The sequence below is a fragment of the Phyllobates terribilis genome, unplaced genomic scaffold (assembly GCF_046119375.1).
Source record: "Phyllobates terribilis strain yellow unplaced genomic scaffold, ASM4611937v1 Scaffold_9__5_contigs__length_417890890, whole genome shotgun sequence".
Taxonomy (NCBI): Eukaryota; Metazoa; Chordata; class Amphibia; order Anura; family Dendrobatidae; genus Phyllobates; species Phyllobates terribilis.
In genome coordinates this window covers 390,108,847-390,136,796 of record NW_027362769.1, presented here as the reverse complement: position 1 = coordinate 390,136,796, position 27,950 = coordinate 390,108,847, and the positions used below count along the sequence as shown (strand labels likewise).

Genomic DNA, 27,950 nt, shown 5'->3' with positions numbered 1-27,950 from the left:
AAATTCATTTTTTTTCTCATTAAAGTCCACTCTGCACCCCATCCTGACTGACAAAAACCAGAAATATAGAAATTTTTGCATATTTATTAAAAAAGAAAACTGAAATAACACATGGTCATAAGTATTCAGACCCTTTGCTCAGTATTGTGTGCTTAGGGTCATTGTCTTGTTGGAAGGTGAACTTTCGGCCAAGTCTGAGGTCCAGAGCACACTGGAAGAGGTTTTCATCCAGGATATCTCTGTACTTGGCCGCATTCATGTTTCCTTCAATTGCAACCAGTCGTCCTGTCAGTGCAGCTCAAAAACACCCCCATAGCATGATGCTGCCACCACCATGTTTCATTGTTGGGATTATATTGGGCAACTGATGAGCAGTGCCTGGTTTTCTCCACACATACCGCTTAGAATTATCACCAAAAAGTTCTATCTTCGTCTCATCAGACCAGAGAATCTTATTTCTCATAGTCTGGGAGTCCTTTATGTGTTTTTGAGCAAACTCTATGTGGGCTTTCATATGTTTTGCACTGAGGAGAGGCTTCCTTTGGGCCACTCTGCCATAAATGCCCGACTGGTGGAGGGCTGCAGTGATAGTTGACTTTGTGGAACTTTCTCCCATCTCCCTACTGCATCTCTGGAGCTCAGCCACAGTGATCTTGGGGTTCTTCTTTACCTCTCTCACCAAGGCTCTTCTCCCACGATTGCTCAGTTTGGCTGGACGGCCAGGTCTAGGAAGACTTCTGGTGGTCCCAAACTTCTTCCATTTAAGGATTATGGAGGCCACTGTGCTCTTAGGAGCAGAAATTCTTTTGTAACCTTGGCCAGATCTGTGCCTTGCCATAATTCTGTCTCTGAGCTCCTTGGGCAGTTCCTTTGAGCTCATGATTCTCATTTGGTCTGACATGCACTGTGAGCTGTGAGGTCTTATATAGACAGGTGTGTGCATTTCCAAATCAAGTCCTATCAGTTTAATTAAACACAGCTAGACTCCAATGAAGGAGTAGAACCATCTCAAGAAGGATCACAAAGAAATGGACAGCATGTGACTTAAATATGAGTGTCTGAGCAAAGGGTCTGAATACTTATGACCATGTGATATTTCAGTTTTTCTTTATTAATTTGCAAAAATTTCTATATTTCTGTTCAGTCAAGATGGGGTGCAGAGTGTACTTTAATGAGAAAAAAAAAAGGAATTTTTAGAATTTACCAAATGGCTGCAATGAAACAAGAAGTGAAAAATTTAAAGGGGTTTGAATACTTTCCGTACCCACTGTATATTTATTAAGGATCTGGAAGATAACAAAAAATATACAACAAGGCAGGGGCGCACGTGCAAATAGTACTCAAAAGGACAATGTTAAAATTGAGGATCCCAGGATAGATATAACAAATATAAGTATATGCTGCATGGGAACAAGTGAGTTATAGTGTTTGCCAATACATTATGCAATTGGGAAAGTGCAGCATTTATATACTTAGAAAGAATTATATATATGACTCTATTTGCAGGTCTCAAAATGGACAAAGAGGGGCAAATGAGAGTGGTGAAATGAGTACTTACAGATGGCGTTGACAAAGGCCAACGGCAAAACGCGCGTTGGGGATGGAGCCACGCTGCTCAGGGTCCTACCATCTGTAAGTACTAGTAATGGGCGAGCACTAAAAAGCTCGGATGCTCGATGCTCGAGTCGAGCACATTGGAATACTCGGGTGCTCGACCCGAGCAACGAGCCCAATGTAAGTCTATGGGAAACTCAAGCATTTTTCAGGTGGCTCCCTCCGGCGGTCTGCAGAGGGCCTAAAAATTGCCCAAATCGATGGGAACAGTGCTCAAATGACATGGGAACAGCATGGGGAAGACCCCTGGAAGCATTTCTGACTCCCAGGTCATGTCTGTCAACAACATTGTCAGAGGTATTATGCAATTTTTACGGACTCACAATAAAACATACAAAAACAAAACCAAAATGGATTTTCCTGGGAAATATGTTAAAGAACATCCTTTCCAGGGTAATGACTTATGTAAGGCAAAATAAATAACCAAAAACAAAAATACTCCTCCACACCTTGGGCTATGTTCACACTTAGCGTTTTGATGCATTTTTGCACTTTTGCATTGCTTTCAACCGTGACAAATGCATTCACCAGGAAATGTCATTTTAACATTTTACAACCTTATCTGGCCATGTGGTGTGTGAGATATCATCAGAAACATCCTGTTTCATTTATGAAGGAGGGACTCTGAAAGTCACAAAGGCTATTTTTATAGGGCCATCAGGCGGCCTTTACTATTCTTAAAGGGCCAGCAGTCGGCCCTCACTATTTAGAGAGCCATCAGCCGGCTATGTTTTATTGTTCCCGTTACTAAAGAGTGGGTGTCCTATACTGTTATTGCGTATGCAGTGAGTGGCAGGGCTGCACAAAATTTGGACGCACCCCAATACCCCTTTGAAGAGACTTAGAGGAGGGCCTCCTGAAAACAATGTTCCCATTATTAAGAAGTGGGTCTCCCATTGTGTTTGCCTATGCAGTAAATGCCAGGGTTGCCAACAATTTGGAGGCACTCCAATGCCCCTTGGAAGAGACGTGGAGGTCAGAGGGCCTCCTGAAAACAAGTTTCCCGTTATTAGGAAGTGGGTCTCCCATTGTGTTTACCTATGCAGTGAATGCAAGGGTTGCCAAAAATTTGGAGGCACTCCAATGCCCCTTGGAAGAGACGTAGAGGAGGACCTCCTGAAAAAAATGTTCCCATTATTAGGAAGTGGGTCTCCTATAGTGTAGGCCTATTCAGTGAATGCAAGGGCTGCCAAAAATTGGGAGGCACTCCAATGCCCCTTAGAAGAGACGTGGAGGAGGGCCTCATAAAAAATGTTCCCATTAGAAAGGAGCAGGTCTCCTATACTTGTAATGCCCATGCACTAAGTGTATGGGCTGACAAACATTTACCCCTGGGGGGTATACATGAATATACTGTCTAAACATTTTTTTTTACCGGCATCATTAACACCCTTTAAAATAATTATGACGGTGTTGCATCACGGACTTCGGTCACCCTGGTGATTATGGTGGTGGATGATGAGGATGAGGAGAAGGAGGAGGACAAGAGCAGATAGCCAAAATCAGGAAGCGTTTACCCATTTGTGGGTGTGAAGAGGTGCATGGGAATACACCTCCCAAAAAAAGACACTGGATTTGTGTTTATGTTACGCTGCTATCATTCGGTGGTGTTGAGAAGTCTGGCCCAATCCAGCCCCTGTTCATTTTTATAAGAGTCAGCCTGTCAGCATTTTCAGTTGTGAGAGTACCCCGCGCCTCAGGGCCTGAGCGATGAGAGGGGCTGAGAAAATTCTCCCAGAACTTTGACAGTGTTCCCCTGCCTCTGCTGGATTGAAGTTGTGTCTATCTCGCCTGTTCTCCTTGGTTGTCCAACGAACTGTGACCTCTGCCGCCAGCGTTTTCAGATGGGAATTTTTTTAATAGTTCCACAACAAGGGCTTTCTGGTACTGCCCCATTTTTGTAAACCTGTCCGCCTCAGGAATAAGAGATATAAAGTTCTCCTTGTAGCATGGGTCTAGAAGTGTCACCAACCAGTAATGACTGTCACCCAAAATTTTGAGAATGCGAGGGTCATGGGAAAGGCAGCGTAACATAAACTCAGCCATGCGTGCCAGACTGCTAACAGGCAAGACTTCCGTGTCCTCACCAAGAGGACGAGTGACCATGCTCTCCTCCTCCTCCTCTCTGTCCTCAGGCCATTCACGCTGAACAGACGGTATGACAGTTGTGCAGGTAGTACCGTCTATAGCGCATGAAACTAGCTCCTGTTCTTCCTCCTCCTCTTCCTCACTGTCGCCCAATCCACACTGGGATGAGATGAGGCAGGGCTGTGTGTAATCACCCTGTATGGTTCTTTACTCCATCTCATTGTGCTCCGCCTGCAATGCATCCTCTTTTATTGTGAGCAGAGAGTGTTTCAGAAGACAGAGAAGCGGGATGGTGATTCTAATTATGGCATCATCACTGCTCATCATCTTGGTGGAGTCCTCAAAGTTTTGGAGGATGGTACATATGTCTGACATCCATGTCCACTCCTGAGGTCTTATGTGTGGAGTCTGAACTGAATACCGACGGGCTTGTTGATGCTGGCACTCAACAACTGCCCTCTTCTGCTCACAAATCCTTCCCAACATCTGCAGTGTAGAGTTCCAATGCGTGGGGACATCACACCCCAGTCAGTGAGCCAGACGCTGCAAACACTGCTGACACAAGGCAAGGGCGGTGGAAGCTGTAGGTGACTTTCTAAAATGGGCACACACTCGGCGTACTTTAACAAGCAGATCCGAGAGCTCCGGGTAGGATTTGAGAAACTGCTGAACCATGAGCTTAAGCACATGGGCCAGGCATGGTACGTGTCTGAGCTCGCCTCTGAGCCACCACCAGGTTCGGCCATTGTCACACACGACCATGCCTGACTGTAGGTTCAGCGGTGTGAGCCATAGATCTGCCTGCTGTTCCAGAGCTGTCCACAACTCTTCAGCATTGTGCGGTTTTTCACCTAATCATATTAGCTTCAGAACAGCCTGTTGCCGCTTGGCCGAGGCAGTGCTGCAGTGCTTCCAGCTTTTGACTGACGTGATTATTTCGGAGATGGAGGCTGAAGAGGAGGAGGAGGCTGAGGAGTAGGTGCAGGAGCTGTAGACTGTGGGGGCAACCCTGATTGACCTAGGGCCCGCAATCCTTGGCGTCGGGAGGACGTGTTCCGTCCCAAGGTCCGACTGGATCCCGGCTTACACTATGTTAACCCAGTGTGCCGTCAGCGAGATGTACCATCCCTGCCCACAAGCACTTGTCCACTTGTCCGTGGTTAGATGGACTTTCCCGGTAACTGCGTTGTTGAGGGCACGGCTAATGTTTTGGGACACGTGCTTGTGTAATGTGGGGACGGCACACCGGGAGAAATAGTGGTGGCTGGAGACCGAGTACCGAGGGACGGCAGCTGCCATCAGGTTGTGGAATGCTTCCATCTCCATGAGCCTAAAAGACAGCATTTTAAGTGCAAGCAGTCGTGAAATGTGGGAATTTAGTAGCGTGGCCTGTGAGGCGTTGGCTGCATATTTGCGCTTGCTTTCCAAGGACTGGGGTATGGACAACTGAACGCTGCTCTGGGACAAGGACGTGGACATGCTTCCTGATGCTGCTACTTGAGAGCGTGCAACGACAGGTGCAGGGCAGGAGGCATCTTCGCAACCACCATGGACAGGGGATTGGCTTGCATGCACAACAGCAGAAGAAGCAGTGTTGCCACCTGCAGACACTGTTCCTGGACCCTGGGGTTTGGCCCACAAAGTGGGATGCTTTGCTGCCATGTGCCTGATCATCCTGGTGGTGGTCAGGCTGCTAGTTTTGCCACCCCTGCTGATGCTGGCCTGGCAGGTGGTGCAAATGGCCTTTTTGGGGTTATTGGCAGAGTCTTTAAAAAACAACCAGACTCGGGAAGACCTAACAGTTGTACTGGCAACTTCCTTCATGTTGGTGTTACGGGGAACGGTTGCCTGCCTTCTGTCTGCGGCCACCATACTGCTTCTTCCTGCCAGTTGGGGTGCTCTGCCTCCTTCCCCCTGTGTGTTGATGTCCTCGCTCTGCATGTCCTCTTGCCAGGTTGGGTCAATTACTATATCATCCACCACCTTGTCTTCCACTTCCGCACCCTAGTCCTCCTCCTGACTTTTTGGCAATTGTGTCTCATCATCGTCCACCTCTTGTGACACTTTTCCCACTGTCGCCTTCATGTGACCGTGGCTGCTCAAATATTTAGATATCGCTACACGCGATCTCCTCTTGCCCCACTTCAAGTGGACTGGGCGAGAGGCCTGAATCTATAAATGAAAAAGTGAACAGCTCTTCAGAGTGTCCAAGTGTGGGATCAGTTGTCTCTGGGCACTCGGCATGGTGGGAGGAAGGAGGATCAGGGTGAGGAATATATACGGTCCAGACTCACGGCTACTGAGACTTGACCGTGTGGAAGACAGTGTGGTGATGGTGGTGGCTAAGTGACTGGAAGCATTATCCGCTATCCAACCCAACAACCTTTTGACACTACTCTGTGTTCAATAGTGGTGTACTGCGGTCCCCTAGGAATTGGGACAGGAAGGTCGGGCGAGAAGATGTGGGTGTTTGTTGTGGCACAATTTCAGCTTGCCCACGGCCTCGCCCTCTGCATGCACCATCATCATCACGTCCAGTTCCCCGTCCCTTGCCACGCGCCTTGCCCATTTTAAATGGAGGACAATATCTTCCACGCTCACTACAAATGGCTGAATTTGGAGCAAAGTTATATGTAATCTGTGTGACGGAGAAACCACAGTTTTAAATACCTGGCCTGTAGGTAACTATTTTGAACAGCAAACCGGTGTCAAAAACTTTGCTGACACACTGAAAAAAAATTTGAATAGAGGCCAAAAATGGCAGTATTTTCAGCACAATTATATGTGATCAGCGTGACGGACAAACCACATTTTTAAATAGATGGATTTTTAGCGCTGTAATATGGAAAGGACCTGGCTGTATTCTGCAGTGCCAACAAGCAAATGGCGCAGAAAAACGGTGTTCTCTGGATTGCTTTTTAAGCAAATAATGAGGATTAAGATCCAAAAAAAATTATTCCTGGCTCCTGAGACCTGGGCATTTGTCTAAAAATATCTAACAGCAGCAGAAGGCAGAATTGGAATGGAGCCTTTTGCGCTATATGCACTGCAGTCTGCTATATACCCTGCCTGTCTATATACACTGCCTGCCTGCTATCTCTGCACATGGATTAGTCCTCAGAAGGACTGTTTGTTGAGATAGATATGTGTAATGTACTTGTTTTCTCCCTACACTACCTAATACACAATCAAATCTCTCCCTGACGCAGCAACAGCTCTCCCTACACTGTCTGATTCCGGAGTGACTGGTCTGATATAGACCTGATGACGCTGTGCGGCCAGTCAATCACTGTAATGCCACAACCAACATGGCGCCAAACATGCGGGGAGGAGACCCGAGCATCCGCCCGAGCATCTCGCAAGTACTCGGCCAGCTACGAGCATCTTGAGTACAGAGATGCTCGGGCGAGTACCGAGTACTTGCGAGTATGCTCGCTCATCACTAGTAAGTACTCATTTCACCACTCTCATTTGCCCCTCTTTGTCCATTTTGAGACATGCAAATAGAGCCATATATATATAATTCTTTCTAAGTATATAAATGCTGCACTTTCCCAATTGCACAATGCATTGGTAAACGCTATAACTCACTTGTTCCCATGCAGCATATGCTTATACTTCTTACATCTATCCTGGGATCCTCAATTTTAGCATTGTCATTTTGAATACTATTTGCACGTGCGCCCCTGCCTTGTGGTATGTTTTTTGTGATCTTCCTGATCATTAATAAATATATATACTTTTATACCTATTCATTGATTCTAAACTTTCTGGTTGGCTTTTTTCTTTCAGTTTGTTCATCAGAGAACAAAGCAAGAACCTGGTGAATGATTCCTTTTGATAAGGGACGGACACAACGTTAGGCAATCATACACACTGTATATTGACAAAACATATTTATGTTCCTTACAGTGAGGCCAACCGTCATAATACTTAATAAAATTGTCCGTAAAGAAAGTGAGAACACCTTGGTCTGTGAAGCTTCCGGCTTCTTTCCACGGGATATTGAAATAACGTGGACCTTAGATGGAAAAACCCAAAACAATTCATTTCTTGGAGAATTAGTGGAAAATAAAGATGGCACCTACAATGTGACGAGCTCTGTGACGTTCACACCAACTCCAGACACCAAGACCTTATCCTGCATAGTCAATCATGCCTCCCTCCATGACCCTCTACAGGAGGACTTACAGCTCGTCTATGAAGGTAATGATGATGACAGCCGACTTTAGATGTTCTGATTTCCGTTATGCTCACATTATCCTGAAGGAAAAGATAGTGTAACATGCTCTATTGTTATCTGTATTATAGTAGTTATATTCTTGTACATTGGAGTCGTAATATACAGTACAGACCAAAAGTTTGGACACACCTCATTTAAAGATTTTTCAGTATTTTCATGACTATGAAAATTGTACATTCACACTGAAGGCATCAAAACTATGAATTAACACATGTGGAATTATATAGTTAACAAAAAAGTGTGAAACATCTGAAAATATGTCTCATATTCTAGGTTCTTCAAAGGTGAACGGATGGATTCTACATGCCTGGTTCTCACCGTGAAGCATGGAGGAAGAGGTGTGATGGTGTGGGGGTGCTTTGCTGGTGACACTGTTGGGGATTTATTCAAAATTGATGGCATAATGAACCAGCATGGCTACCACAGCATCTTGCAGCGGCATGCTATTCCATCCGGTTTGCGTTTAGTTGGACCATCATTTATTTTTCAACAGGACAATGACCCCAAACACACCTCCAGGCTGGGTAAGGGCTATTTGACCAAGAAGGAGAGTGATGGGGTGCTATGACAGATGACCTGGCCTCCACAGTCACCAGACCTGACCCCAATCGAGATGGTTTGGGGTGAGCTGGACCGCAGAGTGAAGGCAAAAGGGCCAACAAGTGCTAAGCATCTCTGGGAACTCCTTCAAGATTGTTGTAAGACCATTTCCGGTGACTACCTCTTGAAGCTCATCAAGAGAATGCCAAGAGTGTGTAAAGCAGTCATCAAAGCAAAAGGTGGCTACTTTGAAGAACCTAGAATATAAGACATATTTTCAGTTGTTTCACACTTTTTTGTTAAGTATATAATTCCACATGTGTTAATTCATAGTTTTGATGCCTTCAGTGTGAATGTACAATTTTCAAAGTCATGAAAATACAGAAAAATCTTTAAATGAGAAGGTGTGTCCAAACTTTTGGTCTGTACTGTACTGTATATAACACAATTAAAACAATCAGCAGCTCTTCAGCTGGTGCTTTTCGTACGACTTCAACCAGCTCTCTCTCATTAGGCTTTAACAGTTCTTTGTTTCTACAAAGTCTTTTAAGGAAAATCAAAGCATGAAAACTAGTCTTTCCAGTAGACATCATCTTTCATACTGCCTCTCGGTGGTGAATACCACTCAAGTGGGCTTACCTGGTCCGCAGGCAGAGATACCTGTTTCCAGTCGACAGTCCCTGGCACTTGACTTGGTTCACCAAGTGTCTCATACTTCGGCATCACGGGCCCTTCTCACTTCTCGAGTCGACATCCTCCTGGTGGGTTGTTCCTCAGAGACCACGGGTTCTTCGGTAACAGAAGTTTCTTCCGCCGCACTCATTTCCCGTGCTTCCTCAGATGCTCTTGGAGCTGCCTCTGTAAGTTCCTGTACTTCTCCTGAGTCACCTGTTTCCACACGGTCTCGTAATTCCGCTCCTCCTGAATGTCGTTCGGTCTCTTCAGGGGCCGGTGTTCAATCATCATATCTGAATTGGACTTCATCTGTACTCCTTGGTACGAACTCTGGAGCCTCAGGACTTAGCTCATTCTCCTGAGGATGGTACATCCCTCTCCTTACCAGTCCGATAAATGCAATGGTGTGTTCTTCTCCTTCGGGACTTTCAAGGTCACTATCCACCTGCAGAGCTTCAGTCTATGGTGGTCCCATAGTTGATCTCGGACGATGTCGGTCTACTTCTGGGAAGTCTTGTTGTGGTGGGAGATAATCACAGGGTAGCAATAAATTCCGATGGACTATTCCGGTTTTCTTGTCTCCCATTTCTAATTTCATACACTGGGCTGTCATCGGCTTTCCTCCCTACACCGCATACACCTTGTCTTCCCAGTACGAACAAAGTTTTCCTGGACCGCCTTTCTCACGTACATTCTTGACTAGCACCCGGCTTCCTGGTGCCAATTCTGCTCCATAACATTTTCGATCATAGTACTCCTTACTCTTGCTCTGTCCTTGTGTAACCACTTTGGACACTATGTTGTATGCCTCTGCCATCAATTCCTTCCATCCCTGAACGTACTCAGGATACGTTCTGTAAGTCTCTGACACCGGAGTATCGAACATGATGTCGATTGGCAGTCTTGGCTATCGTTCATACAATAGGAAAAAGGGTGAGTAACCCGTTGCATCGCTCTTTGTACAGTTATAGGCATGTACCACTTTTGAAAGAGAACTCTTCCAATCTTTATTCTCAACAGCTGTTAAATTGTGCAACATCAACAATAATGTCCGGTTAAAACGATCCACTTGTCCAATACTCTCTGGGTGATAGGGCATTGTGTTGGATCTCTGAATTCTACAGTACTTTCCTAACTTGGCAAAGAGCTGGTTCTCAAATTCTCTTTCTTGGTTGTGGTGTAACCTCGTAGGGAACCCAAACCTCAAAGCAAAATCATTGAAGATCTTCTCTGCTGCTGTTCGACCTGATTTATTGGTGGTGGCATATGCTTGAGCAAATTGAGTGAAATGGTCCATGACCACCAAGATGTATTCGTAACCACCCTTGCACGTCTCGAGATGTAGAAAGTCTTTTGAGACCATCTCAAACGGATACGTAGTTTGGATGTTGCCCATAGGTGCCCGGGTTGATGTGTTCGGATGTTTATCTTTCAGACACCCACACTCCCTGATCACGTACCTCTCAATATCTCTCTGCATGTACGGCCAGAAGAAACGTTCACGGATCAAATTTGTTGTCCTTTCCACTCCCAGGTGTCCCATGTTTTCATGGAGTTCTTTGAAGGACAACCTATGGAATATTCTGGGTAGTACCAACTGCCGTTTTTGTCTTCCTTTACAATACAGGATACCGTCTTCACTGAGGTAGAGCTTCGTCCATTCTTTAATTAAAACAGATACTGCTGGTGACTCATTGTCTCTCTCCCTTTTATTTGGAAACCGATTTGGTCCACATAAAGTAGTATTCTACCAATTATCTGATCTTCCCGTTGTGCTCTACTGATTTTCCCTTTTGGTAGTTGTTGAATAGACTTGGGGTCTTCTTGTTCTCTCATTTTTATGGGGGTTTCCACCGTCAACGGACACCACAATGGTGTGTCTTCCACCTGTTAATCTTGTATTGCTTGGGTAGTGCTCTCAATTGCTTCCAGACTGACTTCCTCCAAGCATTCTTGCATGAACTCCTCAGGCTCTATCCATCAGCATCCACATTGCATTTTCCTGGCCTGTACTTGATGCTGAAATTGAAGTCAGCTAGTTCAGCAACCCATCTCTGACCCATTTCATTCAGTTTGGCTGTAGTAAGGACATAGGTCAAGGGGTTGTTGTCAGTGTATACCTCAAACTCTTTGCTGTAGTAGAGATAATCTCTAAATCGTCCACAAATGGCCCATTTCAATGCCAGGAACTCCAATTTTCCGGAATGTAGATGGTAATTCTTTTCAGCATCTGTCAACGTTCTTGAACTGTAACCGATGACTCATTTTTCCATCTTGATGCTGATACAGGGCAGCTCCCAGTCCAACTTGGGAAGCGTCACTATGAATAACAAATGGTAAATTAAAATCAGAATATCTCAAGATGGGTGGTTTTACCAGGTAGTCTACTAGTTTTTCCAGTACCTCCTGGTGGTCTGCTGTCCAGAGAATTGGCTGTTGGGACGAAATAGCATTGTTACTTTTAAGCCTGGTACTACCCGTGTTCTTCTTTTTTCCATGGGTGTTGTTGTCTCTGTTGTCCCCCGCAAGAGGAGGTATAGTGGGGCGGCAATCCTGGAGAAGTTCCAAACGTAAGTACGATAGTAAGAGAGGAATCCTAATATCTGCCTCAACTCCTAGAGGGCCACTTGTCTTTTAAGGCCAGCAATTTCTGCTGGGTCCATGGTATATCCTTCTCCAGACACAATTTTCCCTAGAAATTGGACTTGTCTTTTGAACAGTTCAAACTTCTTTGGGGTCAACTTAATCCGTGTTGTTGATACCATTGTAATACGGTCCTCACGTGTTAAACATGCTCCCGGTAGGTTTTGCTGTGCACCACTTTGTCATCCAAGTACGGCTGGCAGATATCATCCCTCAGTCCTTCTAAACATGTCTCCATGCTCCTCTGGAATTCTGCTGGAGCTGAACTGAGTCCAAACAGTATGCCGATCCACTCATGTAATCCTCACGGTGTGATGAATGCTGTAAAGGGTCTACTGGACTCTTCGACAAACCCTTGGTGGTATGCCTTACCCTTATCAAAGACAGAGAACCAGGTGCTTCCTGATAGGCTATCAGCATATCTTGGATCTTTGGTATCGGGTGTCAATCAGGTACTGACTTTTGGTTTTGTTCCCAGTAATCACAACAGAGTCTTAACGTACCGTTCTTCTTCCTAACACAGACTATAGGAGAAGAATAAGACGACTTCGACTTTTGGACCCAACCTCTGTTGATGAGATATTGTAAAAATTCTTTCACTTTACGATGTAATGGTTTTGGCACAGACATGTAACTTCTGGTTACTGGGGCCATGTCTTTCAAATTGATTTTAAAATGCAACGACGGGATACAGCATATATCAGAGTCATCTTTGGAGAACGCATGACACTCTTCTGTCAGCATCTGTTTTGCTACCGCTAGATGTTCAGCACACAAGTGTTCCCAGGACCCTGAAGTGGGTTGCTCAATTTCCTCCCCTGGGCAACTCCTGTTACTTGGTGGGGAGACTGAATTCACTGTAGACCCCTGGGCTGGTCTCACATTGGCTGGATATACCGTTTTAACGGTTTCGATGTGATATATCACAGTCTTTGGATCCAGTCTAATTTCGTGTTTCGTAGTATTCATCATGGGTACTGTCACTCGAGCAAACCCACCAGTAGCAATCGTAAGCACAGCCTCACCTTGAACTAGGCCTTCCGGAAGTTCTGAGGAGTCTTTTGGTATTAACAGTCTTTTCTAGACTTTTCTTCCCATACTCCACACCTCACCCCCACCATTTGGTTTGCAGGGATGATGGTTGGACGCAAGCCTACCTTGACTTCTTTTAGGTCCATTGTATTCTGTGATTTCTTTACTCTATGAATCACGTTTTCCGCCACGGCGTTGGGTATGGTGAGCGATGTGGTGATTGTATCCACCTCCAACAATGCCCCTGTCTTGTGTTTCCTGATGACTTTACTGATTACATTATAACCCAGGATAGGATGCTCTGCCACGTTCTGATAACTGGTCACAAGAAAAGGTACCAAAAGCTTGATGATGTTGCTGTTCTTCGTGGCCCTGAGTTGGAAAGTCACTTCCACCCAGCCTATGAAAGGGATTTCAGTCTGGTTTACGGCTTTGCCGTGGAGTTCCACTGGTACCAAGAGTTCTTTTAGTGACCGAAGGAAAGTGTGTGGCAGGTAGCGCCTTCTTCATTCTTCATTTAAAAGGCTTGCTTGGGCTTCTGTGTCCCACAGTGCTTTTACTAAGAATCCATCTAGCTGGCACTGTATAAAGCACCTTTCACCGATTAGGCTGATCAGGATATATTTACTGACCAAGGAATCCTCCTCCCAGGAGTACATCGTTTGACCTCTGCACTGGGCATTAAATAACTGATGCCCCTGTCACCTTTGCAGCTGTTGTAGATGGGAACACACTTACTGATAGTACTGACGCAGCCGTTTTACCTCATGCGCCGTTCTGGGGTTTGGTGAGATTTGGATTTGCTTCTGGGGCCTCCTCCGTGTTGCGGTTACCAGTCGCCCCGCACTGGTAACCTCCTGCCCCTTAACCCAAACGACCGTGACCATTGGCATTCCTTGGCATAATGTCCTTCCTCACCACATCTTAGACAGTGACACACACCGTACTCTGATTTGATGAATGGCACGCTTCACAAGCCGGGTATCTTCTGTTTTGGAACCCACTCCCGGGTCTGAGGGATACCGGTTCTGGCCTGGAACGAATCAACTTTTTCACCTCAATCAACTCGTCTCGCAATTCTCCTATTACTTCCTCCCTGGCAGGCCTCTCTTTTGTTGGTGATTTAAGGTTCCCTCGGACTGGCCACCGGGGGTCTCCAACTTCAGCTGAATCATGTTGGTGATTTTAGGAGCAGAGCCTTTCTTTAACTTCTGTTCCCTCTCTGACTCTAAACTAGGGCCTCATTCATTTTTTCAATTAGGACTTTGTCCAAAATGCCAGGATCTTCTAGGTACTGTTTCAGCTGCAACTTGATATCTTTGCTGGTTAATCCCGTTCCCAATGATCTCAAGAACTTCTTCTGGACTAGTCCAGCTCCAAACTTCTCTTCCGCTTCTACATCTTTGGATGCAAACAACAGTCTATCCTACAGTTCAATTGCTCTGAACAAGAAATTTTGGGGTGATTCATTATTTTTCTGTGAGAGTTTAATGAGTCAGTGGAACAAATCTGAAGTACTCTCTTCTTTATAGTGCCCTTTTAAAATCATCTTCAGCTATTGCAAGGTCAATTGACTTTTCATTTCTAGCACACTACGTAGGTTCAGTCATGGGCTGATCGCTTTCACCACCCCCTCAACGATCTCATCTGACTGGTAGCCTTTCTGTAAGCCTGCATTGATCTGATGCAACAAGTTCCTATAAGACAATCTATCTTTCTGTTCACACTCTCCAATCTGTCCCAAGATCTTGAATTCTTTCCTTATGGTGATTTGTGGTATTAGAGAGGACTGTCTCCATGATTTATCTAACCCCAGCAGGTTAAAGGTCCTGTCTGAGTCTATCATCCGTTTAGAGGTTTTGGTCGATTCCTGCAGGGCTGTTGTTAGGGCTCTGAATTGTTCTTTCAATTCTTGTAGTTCAGTCTGTAGATGGAGATTCCCGCTTCTGGTAATTGATGCCGCCCCTCCATCCTCCAACTTCAACCTGGTTAGAAACTGTGTTAGTTCCTGGAGGAACGTCTCCCTGACGTCTTCAGCTTCTTTCTCCCCCAGCTTATCTATTTTTGCACTAATGGCAACTAACAGTTGCCTGCGGTTGTGTGCTTTGGAAATCTGTTCTACTGACATCTTTATATGTTCTGTTACTGTTCTCAAGTCTTCACAGGTTAACTGAAGAAGCAACTTACTAATTCTGTCCATTTGTATTTGACGACCCCAGGGCCGTGGGGTACTTGGTGCCGGGCCGGTCGTTGCTAGGCGAGATGTCACAGTGGCAGTGACCCGGTCCGTGACCCAGGGCGGTCAATAAAAGGGGATATTTACAGGGGATTTATAGTTTTTATATAAAGTTCGTGACGCCACCTGTAGTATGGGGCTAAAGAGAGCCGCCGCTGCGGAGCAGGTCCTCTGGAGCTGATGTTAGTGCAGCAGAGTTGGTTTAGCGCTCCACAGGTAGAGCCAAGCTCCAGGGTGGTGCGGTGATGGTAGATGATGAAGTAACTGTGGTTGTGCAGTGTTGGTGCAGGGGATGATGGCGCAGCAATGATTCACAGAGACAGTGGGGTGCAATCTTCCGGATTTACTCACAGTTCTCTCTTTGCTCTTGGTTACAACTGCCAGCTTATAACCTCCCACGTCGTGCTGCGTTCGCCGGGCAGGGGTTCAGCAATCCCTCAGGTAATTCCAGAGTGCTTGACAGTACCCCGATCTAGATGTCTTTCTCAGCCGTCTTCATGCGCTAGCTCTCACCCTTCCTGCCCTACGCCTCACAAACAGAGTCCCAAGCAGGTATCCTCGGATCTTTCTGGGCAACCTGGAGTTCCCTGGATCCTATGTGGTTACCTTTTTGGCGACTTGAGTGCGGATGCGGCAACTACTCCCTGAAAGAGTAGAAGCCTCCGGTTTCTAGTTGAACGTTGTAATTCTCACTAGTTAGGGGCCGGTCCCCTTCTGCGGCTCAATCCCTTCACCGCCTGGTAGACTCTGGCGCACGGGTGGCCTCCAGCACTCCCCATACCCCCGGGATCCCCTCTTCACTCCTGGAGCCTTCCCTCTGCTCCCGTTCCTTCCTCCTCTCCTTCTCCTGGGCCTCTCTCACTCAGGCCTGCGCTTCCCTGAGCAGAGTTCCTGCTCCCAACTCTTCCTCTGACTCAATCTCCTCAGACCCCCTCTAGAATGTTCCACCCTCTCTTCTATATCGCTTCTTACTGAGCTCCCCTGAACTACTTTCTCCACCCACACCCACTACATGGTTCCCCCTACTTTGGTTCCCCCCACTCCAGCCAGGGACAGGGCTCAACAGAGGAGCAGCGCATCTTGCCCCTCCTGCCGGTATGGAGTAGTGTAATGTTGGATGCAGGTGTTAGGGTCCCGGGCAGCACTCTATCCTTACCTGAGAGTGAGATACCACACCTCTGGGTGAGATGCAGTACCTCTGTGGTGACTGAACCCGCAGGGGCGCCACATATTTCCACATTCATTGCTGCTAGTGAGTTTTTCTTTAGGGTTGGTCCCCTTTAACTGATGTAGCAGAGTTGAGGTGCTTTGCTGCTGTGTGTTTCCACACACTTTTCCTCTTCTCCCTTTACATGCTAATTTCCGCTCAGGACTTCCCGTATGGACCACCAATGTTACACGCACGCCGCTAGGTTCAGATAGGGGTAAGACAGGTTACATAAATTCTTTGGAATCCTTGGGGAACCGTTACTCAGGATGACCATAGACCACGTGCTGCAGCTTCTCTCAGGCACACAGGGGTATTGACCCTCAGGCACAGAGATGTAGGTTGTTTCACTTACTGACCAGACACACGTAACAAGAGTCCTCATAAATGGTAGAACAGTAGCATTTAGTAAGAAGCCACACAGCCAGTGCAAGTCAAGTCTTATGAGCAACAGGCTCCAGTGACAAACAGTACAGTTTCCTTAGCAGCACAGCAGTTCAGTCTTCCCAGTAGTACAGGACAGCACAGTTGTAATGCAAAGGCACATTAATGAATACAGCATTCTTTACAGCACAGTGAGATGGAGGAGGGGGCGGGGGGGTTTGCTGAGGGAGATGATCCCTGTGACACCATTTTTTCCAGTCCTTATCTTTCTGCCTGAGAATACTCTGCACTGCTAGTTCAGGAACTCTACCTGACCTGTGCTTAGCTTCACTCCTGACTTGAATCCTTTTCACTTGCAGGGGCGCTTCTGTGAGATACAGAACACACACACCACCTTTCTCTTCGGCTCCAGCCAGACAGTAAACAACTTCCCCACAAACCTCCTGGGGCTCTGCTAAAACACTCCCCTTCTCCTGTGACTGTGTTAACCCCTCTAGTTGCTGGATGCTTCTGGAGCACAATACTTCCTGTCACATGTGCTTGTGTTACTTCTAATAGTTGCTGCATGCTTTTAAAGCAACCGCACTACTTCTGCATGTCACACTCTGCAACAGCACTACTTCTGCATGCCACATATGCTTCCCGTTGTGTATATAATACACCCTTTAACAATGTACATGTAAGTTGCTTGTTGCCCAGCTAGATTAGGTTTGTGATGAAACTTCTGCCGCAGGTTTCAATGTAAATTTCCAGACTCCACTGCCAGATTTGATTTTGTGAAATACAAAATTGCAGAGGATTGAGTTAATTTTTACCATGATTTATTTCCTATACTGTAACTTGAAAAGATGAGGTCAGATTTACGTATATGATTGAGTTTGCTCTTGTCCTGGTCTGGATTCTGTGTTCTCCCAATTCCCACCATGTCAATTTACTCTTTAATTCCACAGAGGAAACTTCTGCTGGGATCATTGCCGTCTGTTCTATCACTGTGCTTATCTTGTTAATTATCATATTTGGCATCTGGTGGATGAAAATCCAAAGGAAAAAAGGTAATATTATTGCCCACATGTAAAATTCATAGTTATGACTTCAAAATATACTTTAAAGGAATTTAAAGAAACATCTAAGCATCTTCCTATTCTTCTGACAGCATCATTAATAGTTAAAGACTTAGCGGGTCCTCCTAAGCTGATTGATGGAGAGGAGGCCAAACTAAGCTGCACAGTGGATAACGCCCCCGAGGACCTGTGTGTGACTTGGTTGATAAGAAGAGATGGACAGGATCAGGAGATCCAGACGTCTCAGATGAAAGAACATTCAGAAGAAGAGGTGGATAATTTACTCGATACATCCTATGTGATCAAATCACAACAGATGGAACGTCAGTATTCATCATCCCTGAGCTTCATACCCCATATGAAGAGGCATAAAGACGTGACCTTCATCTGTAGAGGAGTCTCCGGTAAACATAAGGACGAGAAGACGTTTCACTGTAAGACGATTTATGGTAAGATATCCTGACACTTTGATTTGTGTATTTGTATATTCCATGAAAAGTAGCCACCTTCACAAATTTAAATTGTTATGCAACTTTTTTGTAAACTTATTATATTGAAAAATGACTTGGCATGACCACTACCGGGGACTATCCAGCTGCCTGTTTGGTTTCTGTAGATGTACTACCTGACAAATACAGTATTACACATTGATCAGTATGTCCTTGGCAACTGTAAAGCGGCTCTGTCAGTGGTCACCTGGCTGCTCCAAAATGGCCATCAGAAGATTCCACGGGTTGCACTGGCCTTCAGCCTCTAGCTCATTACCCTAATACCTAGCATTTAAGATCCAGACAGCATAACTAATGACATAATTCCAATAGCTGTAAATATCCAATAGTGCTATGATAACTGTGGTAGATCGCTCGCTCTGCTGCACACGGAGGTAGACACAGGTACGCTGTCTCTTTAAAGCTTTTGGTTGGTTTATTAAAAAGTGCAGCATAAACCAACACTGAGTCCACAAAAGAAAACAGCCCGCTGGGCAAACAGGAAAACACAGCAAAATGGCAACACAAAAGCACAGTCTTTATGGAAGTAGGGATCCGCCTGCTTAGAGTGCAGATACTGCGTGTGGTTCAGGATAGCTCCACCTAAACAGATCTGGAGTTTCTCACTCCAGACCTACTGAACGCTGAATGCCTCAGCTGGCCAAGTATTTAAACCTACCCCAGACCTCACCCTGGGGAGGAGATAAGGAGAAAAACCTCCCACCTGGTCTATGGTTGTTCTCATAAAAACACGCCCTTTGGAAATGGAGTTAACCCCTCCTTGTACATAACGTGCTGGAGGAAACTTAACGGTTTTAATTCACTGACGCCAATAGCCTCAGGGAAACGTATCTCCCTTCCAGCACTTTACCAGTGACTTTGTCACATAAGATTCTGCAGGCTTCTTGTTTAACCTGTATGTTTATTAGTGTTGAGTGAGCACTAAAATGCTCGGGTGCTCGAAGCTCGTGCCGAGCTCACCGTGATACTCGGGTGCTCGACCCTAGCAACGAGCTCAATGTTAGTCTATGGGAGACCCGAGCATTTTTGCGACGGCACCCCCGGCAGTCTGTAGAAAGCCCAAAAAGTGCCCAAAACGATAGTGACAGTGTTCAAATGACATGGGGACAGCATGCGCATTGCCCCAGGAAGCATTTCTGACCCCCAGATCACTGCTGTCAACAACGTGGTCAGAGACACTTTTACGGGCTCATAATAAAACATTCAAAAACGAAACTGAAACTGTTTTCCTGTGAACTATGTTAAGGAACATCCTTTCCAGGGTAAAGACTTGTGTATAAGGTAAAATAAATAACTAAAAACAAAAATACTCCTCCACACCTTGGGCTATGTTCACAAGTAGCATTTTTTATGTGTTTTTGCACTTTTGTATTGCTTTCAACCGTGACAAATGCATTCACCGGGAAATGTCATTTTAACATTTTACAACCTTATCTGGCCATTTGCTGTGTGACATATGCATACAGTGCTGCAAAGACATGGGAACAGCATGGAGAAGACCCCTGGAAGCATCTCTGACACCCAGGTCACTGCCTAAAAGTGTGCCCAACAGAAGTGATCCTTGCCGCATCAGAAGATGCAGACTTGCAACTATCCCCATGCAAGTCCTTGTCCCAGGGCAGTGTTCAATTGTACCTCTCCCATTCCTTGCAATACAAGCGCAAGTATGCAGCCTGCCACCCACCCACCCCCAGGCTGCAATACCATACTGCTTGCTTGCTTGCACATGAAATTGGGCCTTTTAGGCATGTGGAGGCGGAATCTGGCCACCACGTCATGGCTGCGTTGGCGGCCTGGTGTCCATACTCAGTCCCCAGCTGCCCGGCGGCCGGGTGTCCATACTCAGTCCCCAGCCACCCCTATTTGTCCCGGTAACCTTCCCCACACTTTTCTTAGCCTGGCCTGCTTTAGGGCAGCATTGGACGAGCCCACCAGACAACCAGACTCCTCCGGTGGGCCCTGGCTTCTCCATCAGGGGAGATGAGAGTGCCAAGGTGAGGAGCATGATGATGATGATAGAAGTTAGCATCTGCTTTGTTTTCTTGGAATGCAAGCGTAAGTGGGCAGCCTGCCACCCATCCACCCCTCCACCCCCAGGCAGCAATACCAAACTGCTAGCTTGCTTGCACTTGAAATGAGGCCTTTTAGGCTTGTGGAGGCAGACGCCGGCCACCATGTCATGGCTACGTCGGCGGCCTGGTATCCATACTCAGTCCTCAGCCGCCCGGTGGCCGGGTGTCCACACTCGGTCCCCAGCCGCCAGGGGGCGGCCGGGTGTCCATACTCTGTCCCCAGCCGCCCCGCGGCCGGGTGCCCACACGGTGTCGATAAACGGTCCCCAGCTGCCCCTATTTGTCCCGGTGCGCCTTATACGCAAGCGAGCATACCAAAACATTGCTTGTGCCCTCCCCAGTGCATTTAGTGGGAAGGACAGCCTAACCACAAACACGTGGACAAGTGAATGTGGCCAGGGATGGTCCATCTCACTGACGCCTTCACACTAGGTTAATATTGTGGAAGCCGGGACACAATTGGACACTGGGATGCAACACGTCCTCCAGACATAGAGGATTGCGGGTCCTGGGTCAATCATGCTTCAACACAAAGTTCAGAAGGTAGACAGCAGCAGTGGTCGGCCTTCTACATAACGAGTAAATTATTCATGATCATGAGGCCATCCATCTCCTTAGCTTTCAGTTCCTTGGAATGCAAGCTCATGTATGTAGTAGCGGCTAGGCCTGAGGTGGTCAGCGTTTTGGCGCATATCCTACCTCCTCCGAGGATTGCTGGATGTTTTCCTGCTACTTTCCCAGTTCTATGACTCCCGTTAAAACAAAGCTTCAGGTGATGAATGATGGATGAGGTGGTGGCAAAGGAGAAAGAGCAGGAGGAACAGGGACCATTCACATCAATATCAGGCCAGTCAACCACACATGTCTTGTAGGATATGTTTCTGTACCAAAAGCAGCGGTTTGGCTACACAGTTATAGGGCATACAGTGAGTGCAATGCCTATCAAAAATTTCGAAGCATTCCAATGCCCCTTGGAAGTGACATAGAGGTCAGAGGGCCTTAGCTAAACTGTTTTTTCCATTTATAGCAACTGGGTCTCCTGTACACTGTTGGCCTAAGCAGTGAATGGAAGGCTTTCCAAAAATTATGAGGAACTGCAATGCCCCTTGAAACAGACGTGGATTACAGCGTACTAAAAACCTTCTACCCATTATTGGGGAGTGGGTCTCCCTTAGTGTTCGCCTATGCATTGAAAAGAAAAAGCTGACTAAAATTAGCAGTAAATGCAATGCCCTTTGGAAGAGTCATGGAGGTTAGAGGCAATTAAAAACAACATTTCAATGCCCCTTGGAAGAGCTGTGGAGTTCAGAGTGTTTTAACAAGACGGTTTTAATGCCTCTTGGAAGAGACGTGGAGGTCACAGTAGCTTAACAAGACTGTTTTAATGCCCCTTGGAAGAGACGTGGAGTTCAGAGTGGTTTAACAAGACGGTTTTAATGCCCCTTGGAAGAGACGTGGAGGTCCCAGTGGAATAAAAAGATAATATCAATGCCCCTTGGAAGAATGGTGGAGGTCCCAGTGGAATAAAAAGACAATATCAATGCCCCTTGGAAGAGTGGTGGAGGTCACAGTAGCTTAACAAGACGGTTTTAATGCCCCTTGGAAGAGACGTGGAGGTCACAGTAGCTTAACAAGACGGTTTTAATGCCTCTTGGAAGAGTGGTGGAGGTCGCAGTGGAATAAAAAGACAATATCAATGCCCTTTGGAAGAGTGGTGGAGGTCGCAGTGGAATAAAAAGACAATATCAATGCCCCGTGGAAGAGACGTGGAGGTCACAGTAGCTTAATAAGACGGTTTTAATGCCCCTTGAAAGAGTGGTGGAGGTCGCAGTGGAATAAAAAGACAATATCAATACCCCTTGGAAGAGTGGTGGAGGTCGCAGTGGAATAAAAAGACAATTTCAATGCCCCGTGAAAGAGACGTGGAGGTCACAGTAGCTTAACAAGATGGTTTTAATGCCCCTTGGAAGAGTGGTGGAGGTCACAGTGGAATAAAAAGACAATTTCAATGCCCCGTGGTAGAGACGTGGAGGTCACAGTAGCTTAACAAGATGGTTTTAATGCCCCTTGGAAGAGACGTGGAGGTCACAGTAGCTTAACAAGACCGATTTAATGCCCCTTGGAAGAGTGGTGGAGGTCACAATAGCTTAACAAGATGGTTTTAATGGCCCTTGGAAGAGACGTGGAGGTCACAGTAGCTTAACAAGACGGTTTTAAAGCCCCTTGAAAGAGTGGTGGAGGTCGCAGTGGAATAAAATTACAATATCAATGCCCCGTGGAAGAGACGTGGAGGTCACAGTAGCTTAACAAGATGGTTTTAATGCCCCTTGGAAGAGACGTGGAGGTCACAGTAGCTTAACAAGACGGTTTTAATGCCCCTTGGAAGAGTGGTGGAGGTCGCAGTGGAATAAAAAGACTATATCAATGCCCCTTGGAAGAGTGGTGGAGGTCGCAGTGGAATAAAAAGACAATATCAATACCCCTTGGAAGAGTGGTGGAGGTCGCAGTGGAATAAAAAGACTAAATCAGTGCCCCGTGAAAGAGACGTGGAGGTCACAGTAGCTTAACAAGATGGTTTTAATGCCCCTTTGAAGAGTGGTGTAGGTCAAAGTGGAATAAAAAGACAATATCAATGCCCCGTGGTAGAGACGTGGAGGTCACAGTAGCTTAACAAGATGGTTTTAATGCCCCTTGGAAGAGACGTGGAGGTCACAGTAGCTTAACAAGACCGATTTAATGCCCCTTGGAAGAGTGGTGGAGGTCACAGTAGCTTAACAAGATGGTTTTAATGGCCCTTGGAAGAGACGTGGAGGTCACAGTAGCTTAACAAGACGGTTTTAAAGCCCCTTGAAAGAGTGGTGGAGGTCGCAGTGGAATAAAATTACAATATCAATGCCCCGTGGAAGAGACGTGGAGGTCACAGTAGCTTAACAAGATGGTTTTAATGCCCCTTGGAAGAGACGTGGAGGTCACAGTAGCTTAACAAGACAGTTTTAATGCCCCTTGGAAGAGTGGTGGAGGTCGCAGTGGAATAAAAAGACAATATCAATGCCCCTTGGAAGAGTGGTGGAGGTCGCAGTGGAATAAAAAGACAATATCAATACCCCTTGGAAGAGTGGTGAAGGTTACAGTGGAATAAAAAGATAATATCAATGCCCCTTGGAAGAGTGGTGGAGGTCGCAGTGGAATAAAAAGACAATATCAATGCCCCTTGGAAGAGTGGTGGAGGTCGCAGTGGAATAAAAAGACAATATCAATGCCCCTTGGAAGAGTGGTGGAGGTCACAGTAGCTTAACAAGACGGTTTTAATGCCTCTTGGAAGAGTGGTGGAGGTAGCAGTGGAATAAAAAGACAATATCAATGCCCATTGGAAGAGTGGTGGAGGTCGCAGTGGAATAAAAAGACAATATCAATGCCCTGTGGAAGAGACGTGGAGGTCACAGTAGCTTAATAAGACGGTTTTAATGCCCCTTGAAAGAGTGGTGGAGGTCGCAGTGGAATAAAAAGACAATATCAATACCCCTTGGAAGAGTGGTGGAGGTCGCAGTGGAATAAAAAGACAATATCAATGCCCCGTGGTAGAGACGTGGAGGTCACAGTAGCTTAACAAGATGGTTTTAATGCCCCTTGGAAGAGACGTGGAGGTCACAGTAGCTTAACAAGACCGATTTAATGCCCCTTGGAAGAGTGGTGGAGGTCACAGTAGCTTAACAAGATGGTTTTAATGGCCCTTGGAAGAGACGTGGAGGTCACAGTAGCTTAACAAGACGGTTTTAAAGCCCCTTGAAAGAGTGGTGGAGGTCGCAGTGGAATAAAATTACAATATTAATGCCCCGTGGAAGAGACGTGGAGGTCACAGTAGCTTAACAAGATGGTTTTAATGCCCCTTGGAAGAGACGTGGAGGTCACAGTAGCTTAACAAGACGGTTTTAATGCCCCTTGGAAGAGTGGTGGAGGTCGCAGTGGAATAAAAAGACAATATCAATGCCCCTTGGAAGAGTGGTGGAGGTCGCAGTGGAATAAAAAGACAATATCAATGCCCCGTGGAAGAGGCGTGGAGGTCACAGTAGTTTAACAAGATGGTTTTAATGCCCCTTGGAAGAGTGGTGGAGGTCGCAGTGGAATAAAAAGACAATATCAATGCCCCGTGGAAGTGACGTGGAGGTCACAGTAACTTAGCAAGATGGTTTTAATGACCCTTGGAAGAGACATGGAGGTCACAGTAGCTTAAGAAGACGGTTTTAATGCCCCTTGGAAGAGACGTGGAGGTCACAGTAGCTTAGCAAGACTGTTTTAATGCCCCTTGGAAGAGACGTGGAGGTCACAGTAGCTTAACAAGACGGTTTTAATGCCCCTTGGAAGAGTGGTGGAGGTCGCAGTGGAATAAAAAGACAATATCAATGCCCCTTGGAAGACTGGTAGAGGTCGCAGTGGAATAAAAAGACAATATCAATGCCCCGTGGAAGAGACATGGAGGTCACAGTAGCTTACCAAGACGATGTTAATGCCGCTTGGAAGAGTGGTGGAGGTCACAGTGGAATAAAAAGACAATATCATGCCACGTGGAAGAGACGTGGAGGTCACAGTAGCTTAACAAGATGGTTTTAATGCCCCTTGGAAAGAGACGTGGAGGTCACAGTAGCTTAACAAGACGGTTTTAATGCCCCTTGGAAGAGACGTGGAGTTCACAGTAGATTAACAAGACGGTTTTAATGCCCCTTGGAGGAGTGGTGGAGGTCGCAGTGGAATAAAAAGACAATATCAATGCCCCTTGGAAGAGACGTGGAGGTCACAGTAGCTTAACAAGATGGTTTTAATGCTCCTTGGAAGAGTGGTGGAGGTCGCAGTGGAATAAAAAGACAATGTCAATGCCCCTTGGAAGAGTGGTGGAGGTCGCAGTGGAATAAAAAGTAGTTTAACAAGATGATTTTAATGCCCCTTACAAGAGCCATGCAGTGCAGCATATTAAAAACATTATTTCCATTATTGGGGAGTGGGTCTCCCATAGTCTTTGCCTATGCCTTTGAAGCAAAAGCTGCCAAAAATTAGGACGGAAGAACTTGCAATGCTGGCAACACGGACCACGGTTACCCTGGTGGTATAGTGGTGGTGGAGGCTGAGAATAAGGAGAAGAGCAAGAAACAGCCGAAATGTGGAAGTGTATACCCATGTGTGGGTGTGAAGCGGTGCATGGGAATACACCTCCCGAAACAACATAGTGGATTTGACTTTATGTTACTCTGCTGTCATTTGGTGGTGATGAGAAGTCTGGCCCAATCCAGCCCTTGTTCATTTTGATAAGGGTCAGCTTGTCAGCATTGTCAGTTGACAGGCGAGTGCGCTTATCAGTTATAATTCCCCCAGCGGCACTAAAAACACGCTCCTATAACACGCTAGCGGCAGGGCAGGCCAGGACCTCCAAGGCGTACAGAGCGAGTTCATTCCAAGTGTCCAGCTTGGATACCCAATAATTAAAAGGCACAGAGGAATCACGGAGGACGCTGGTACGGTCGACAAGGTACTCCATCACCATCTTTTGAAACTTTCCACTCCTTGTGAGAGTACCCCACGCCTCAGGGCCTGTAAGCTGGGCGGGTCTCAGAAAACTGTCTCAGAACGTTGACAGTGTTCCCCTGCCTCTGCTGGATTGGAGTTGCGTCTCTCTCGCCTATACGCTTTGGTTGGGCAACGAACTGTGACCTCTGCCGCTAGCGTGTTCAGATGGGAATATTTTTAACAGTTCTGCAGCAAGGGCCTTCTGGTACTGCTCCATTTTTGTAGACCTCTCCACCTCAGGAATAAGAGAGTGAAAGTTCTCCTTGTAGCGGGGGTCTAAAAGTGTCACCAACCAGTAATGACTGTCACCCAACATTTTGAGAACGCGAGGGTCACGGTTAAGGCAGCGTAACATAAAGTCAGCCATGCATGCCAGACTGATAACGGGCAAGACTTCCGTGTCCTCACCAAGATGACGACTGACCAATGCTCTCCTCCTCCTCCTCCCCCTGTCCTCAGGCCACCCACGCTGAACCGACGGTATGACAGCTGTACAGGTATGCATGATACCAGTTCCTGTTCTTCCTCCTTCTCCTCCTCCTCCTGTCCCTCATTGTCCCCCAATGCACATTGGGATGAGATGAGGCTGGGCTGTGTGTAATCGCCCGCTACGGCTTCTTGATCCATCTCATCATACTCTGGCTGCAATGCCTCCTCTTTAATTCTCTGCAGAGAGCATTGCAAAAGACAGACAAGTGGGATGCTAATGCTAATGACGGCGTCATCGCCACTCACCATCTTGGTGGACTCCTCAAAGTTTGTCAAGATGGTACATATGTCAGACATCCAGGTCCACTCCTGAGGTCGTATGTGTGGAGTCTGACCTGAATATCAACGGCCTTGTTGCAGCTGGTACTCCACAACTGCTCTCTTCTGCTCACAAATCCTTTGCAACATGTGGAGGGTAGAGTTCCAACCTGTGGGGACATCACACACCAGTCGGTGTGCCGAAAGCTGCAAACGCTGCTGCCATACAGCAAGGGCGGCGGAAGCTGTAGCCAACTTCCGAAAATGAGCTGACAGGCGGCGTACTTTGACGAGCATGTCTGGCAACTCGGGGTACAATTTAAGAAACCGCTGAACCACGATGTTAAGCACATGAGCCAGGCATGGTACGTGTGTGATCTTGCCTCGCCTCAGAGCCGCCACCAGGTTACGGCCATTGTCACACACGACCATGCCTGGATGTAGGTTCAGTGGTCTCAGCCACAGATCTGCCTGCTCTTTCACAGCTGTCCACAACTCACAAGCAGTGTGAGGTTTATCACCTAAGCTTATGAGTTTCAACACAGCCTGTTGCCGCTTGGCTGAGGCAGTACTGCAGTGCTTCCAGCTTGTAACTGATGTGGTGATATCTGAGATGGAGGCTGAACATGAGGGGGAGGAGGAGGATGATGCGCAGGAGCTGTACACTGTGGGGGCAACTCTGACTGACATAGGGCCCGCAATCCTTGGTGTGGGAAGGATGTGTTTCGTCCCAAGGTCCGACTGGGTCCTGGCTTCCACTATGTTTACCCAGTGTGCCGTCAGGAAGATGTACCATCCCTGGCCACAAGCACTTGTCCACGTGTCCGTTGTCAGGTGGACCCTCCCAGTAACTGCGTTGTTGAGGGCACGGCAGGTGTTTTGGGACACGTGCTTGTGTAGTGCGGGGATGGCACACCGGGCAAAATAGTGTCGCTGGGAACCAAGTACCGAGGGACGGCCACCACCATAAGGTTACGGAAGGATTCCGTCTCCACCAGCCCGAAAGGCAGCATTTCCAATGCAAGCAGTCGTGAAATGTGCAAATTTAGGACTGTGGCCTGTGGGGCTTTGGCTGCAAATTTGCGCCTTCGTTCAAAGGTCTGGGATATGGACAATTGAATGCTGCGGTGGGGCGTGGACGTGGACGTTGATGCTGTTTCTTGAGAAACTGCCATAACAAGTGAAGACTGAGAGGAGGGGGCATCTTTGCATGCAGTATGGACAGGGGATTGCCTTGAACGCACAACAAGGGGTTCTGTTACACGCACAACAGCGGAAGAAGCAGTGGTGACACCCGCTGACACTGGTCGTGGACCCTGGGGTTTGCCCCACAAAGTCGGGTG

The 27,950-nt window shown here is 46.8% G+C and overlaps 1 protein-coding gene across 3 annotated transcripts in view; it reads left to right on the top strand.

The window, feature by feature from the left end:
* The window catches only part of LOC141162502 (uncharacterized), a 104,607-nt gene that overhangs the window by 20,035 nt on the left and 56,622 nt on the right, over window positions 1-27,950 (top strand). For all 3 annotated transcript variants that reach the window (XM_073648672.1, XM_073648674.1, XM_073648673.1), the window contains 3 exons: window positions 7,615-7,908; window positions 17,613-17,714; window positions 17,816-18,172. In XM_073648672.1, coding sequence (XP_073504773.1) covers window positions 7,615-7,908; window positions 17,613-17,714; window positions 17,816-18,172 — 753 coding nt within the window. The remainder of the gene's footprint in view (window positions 1-7,614; window positions 7,909-17,612; window positions 17,715-17,815; window positions 18,173-27,950) is intronic.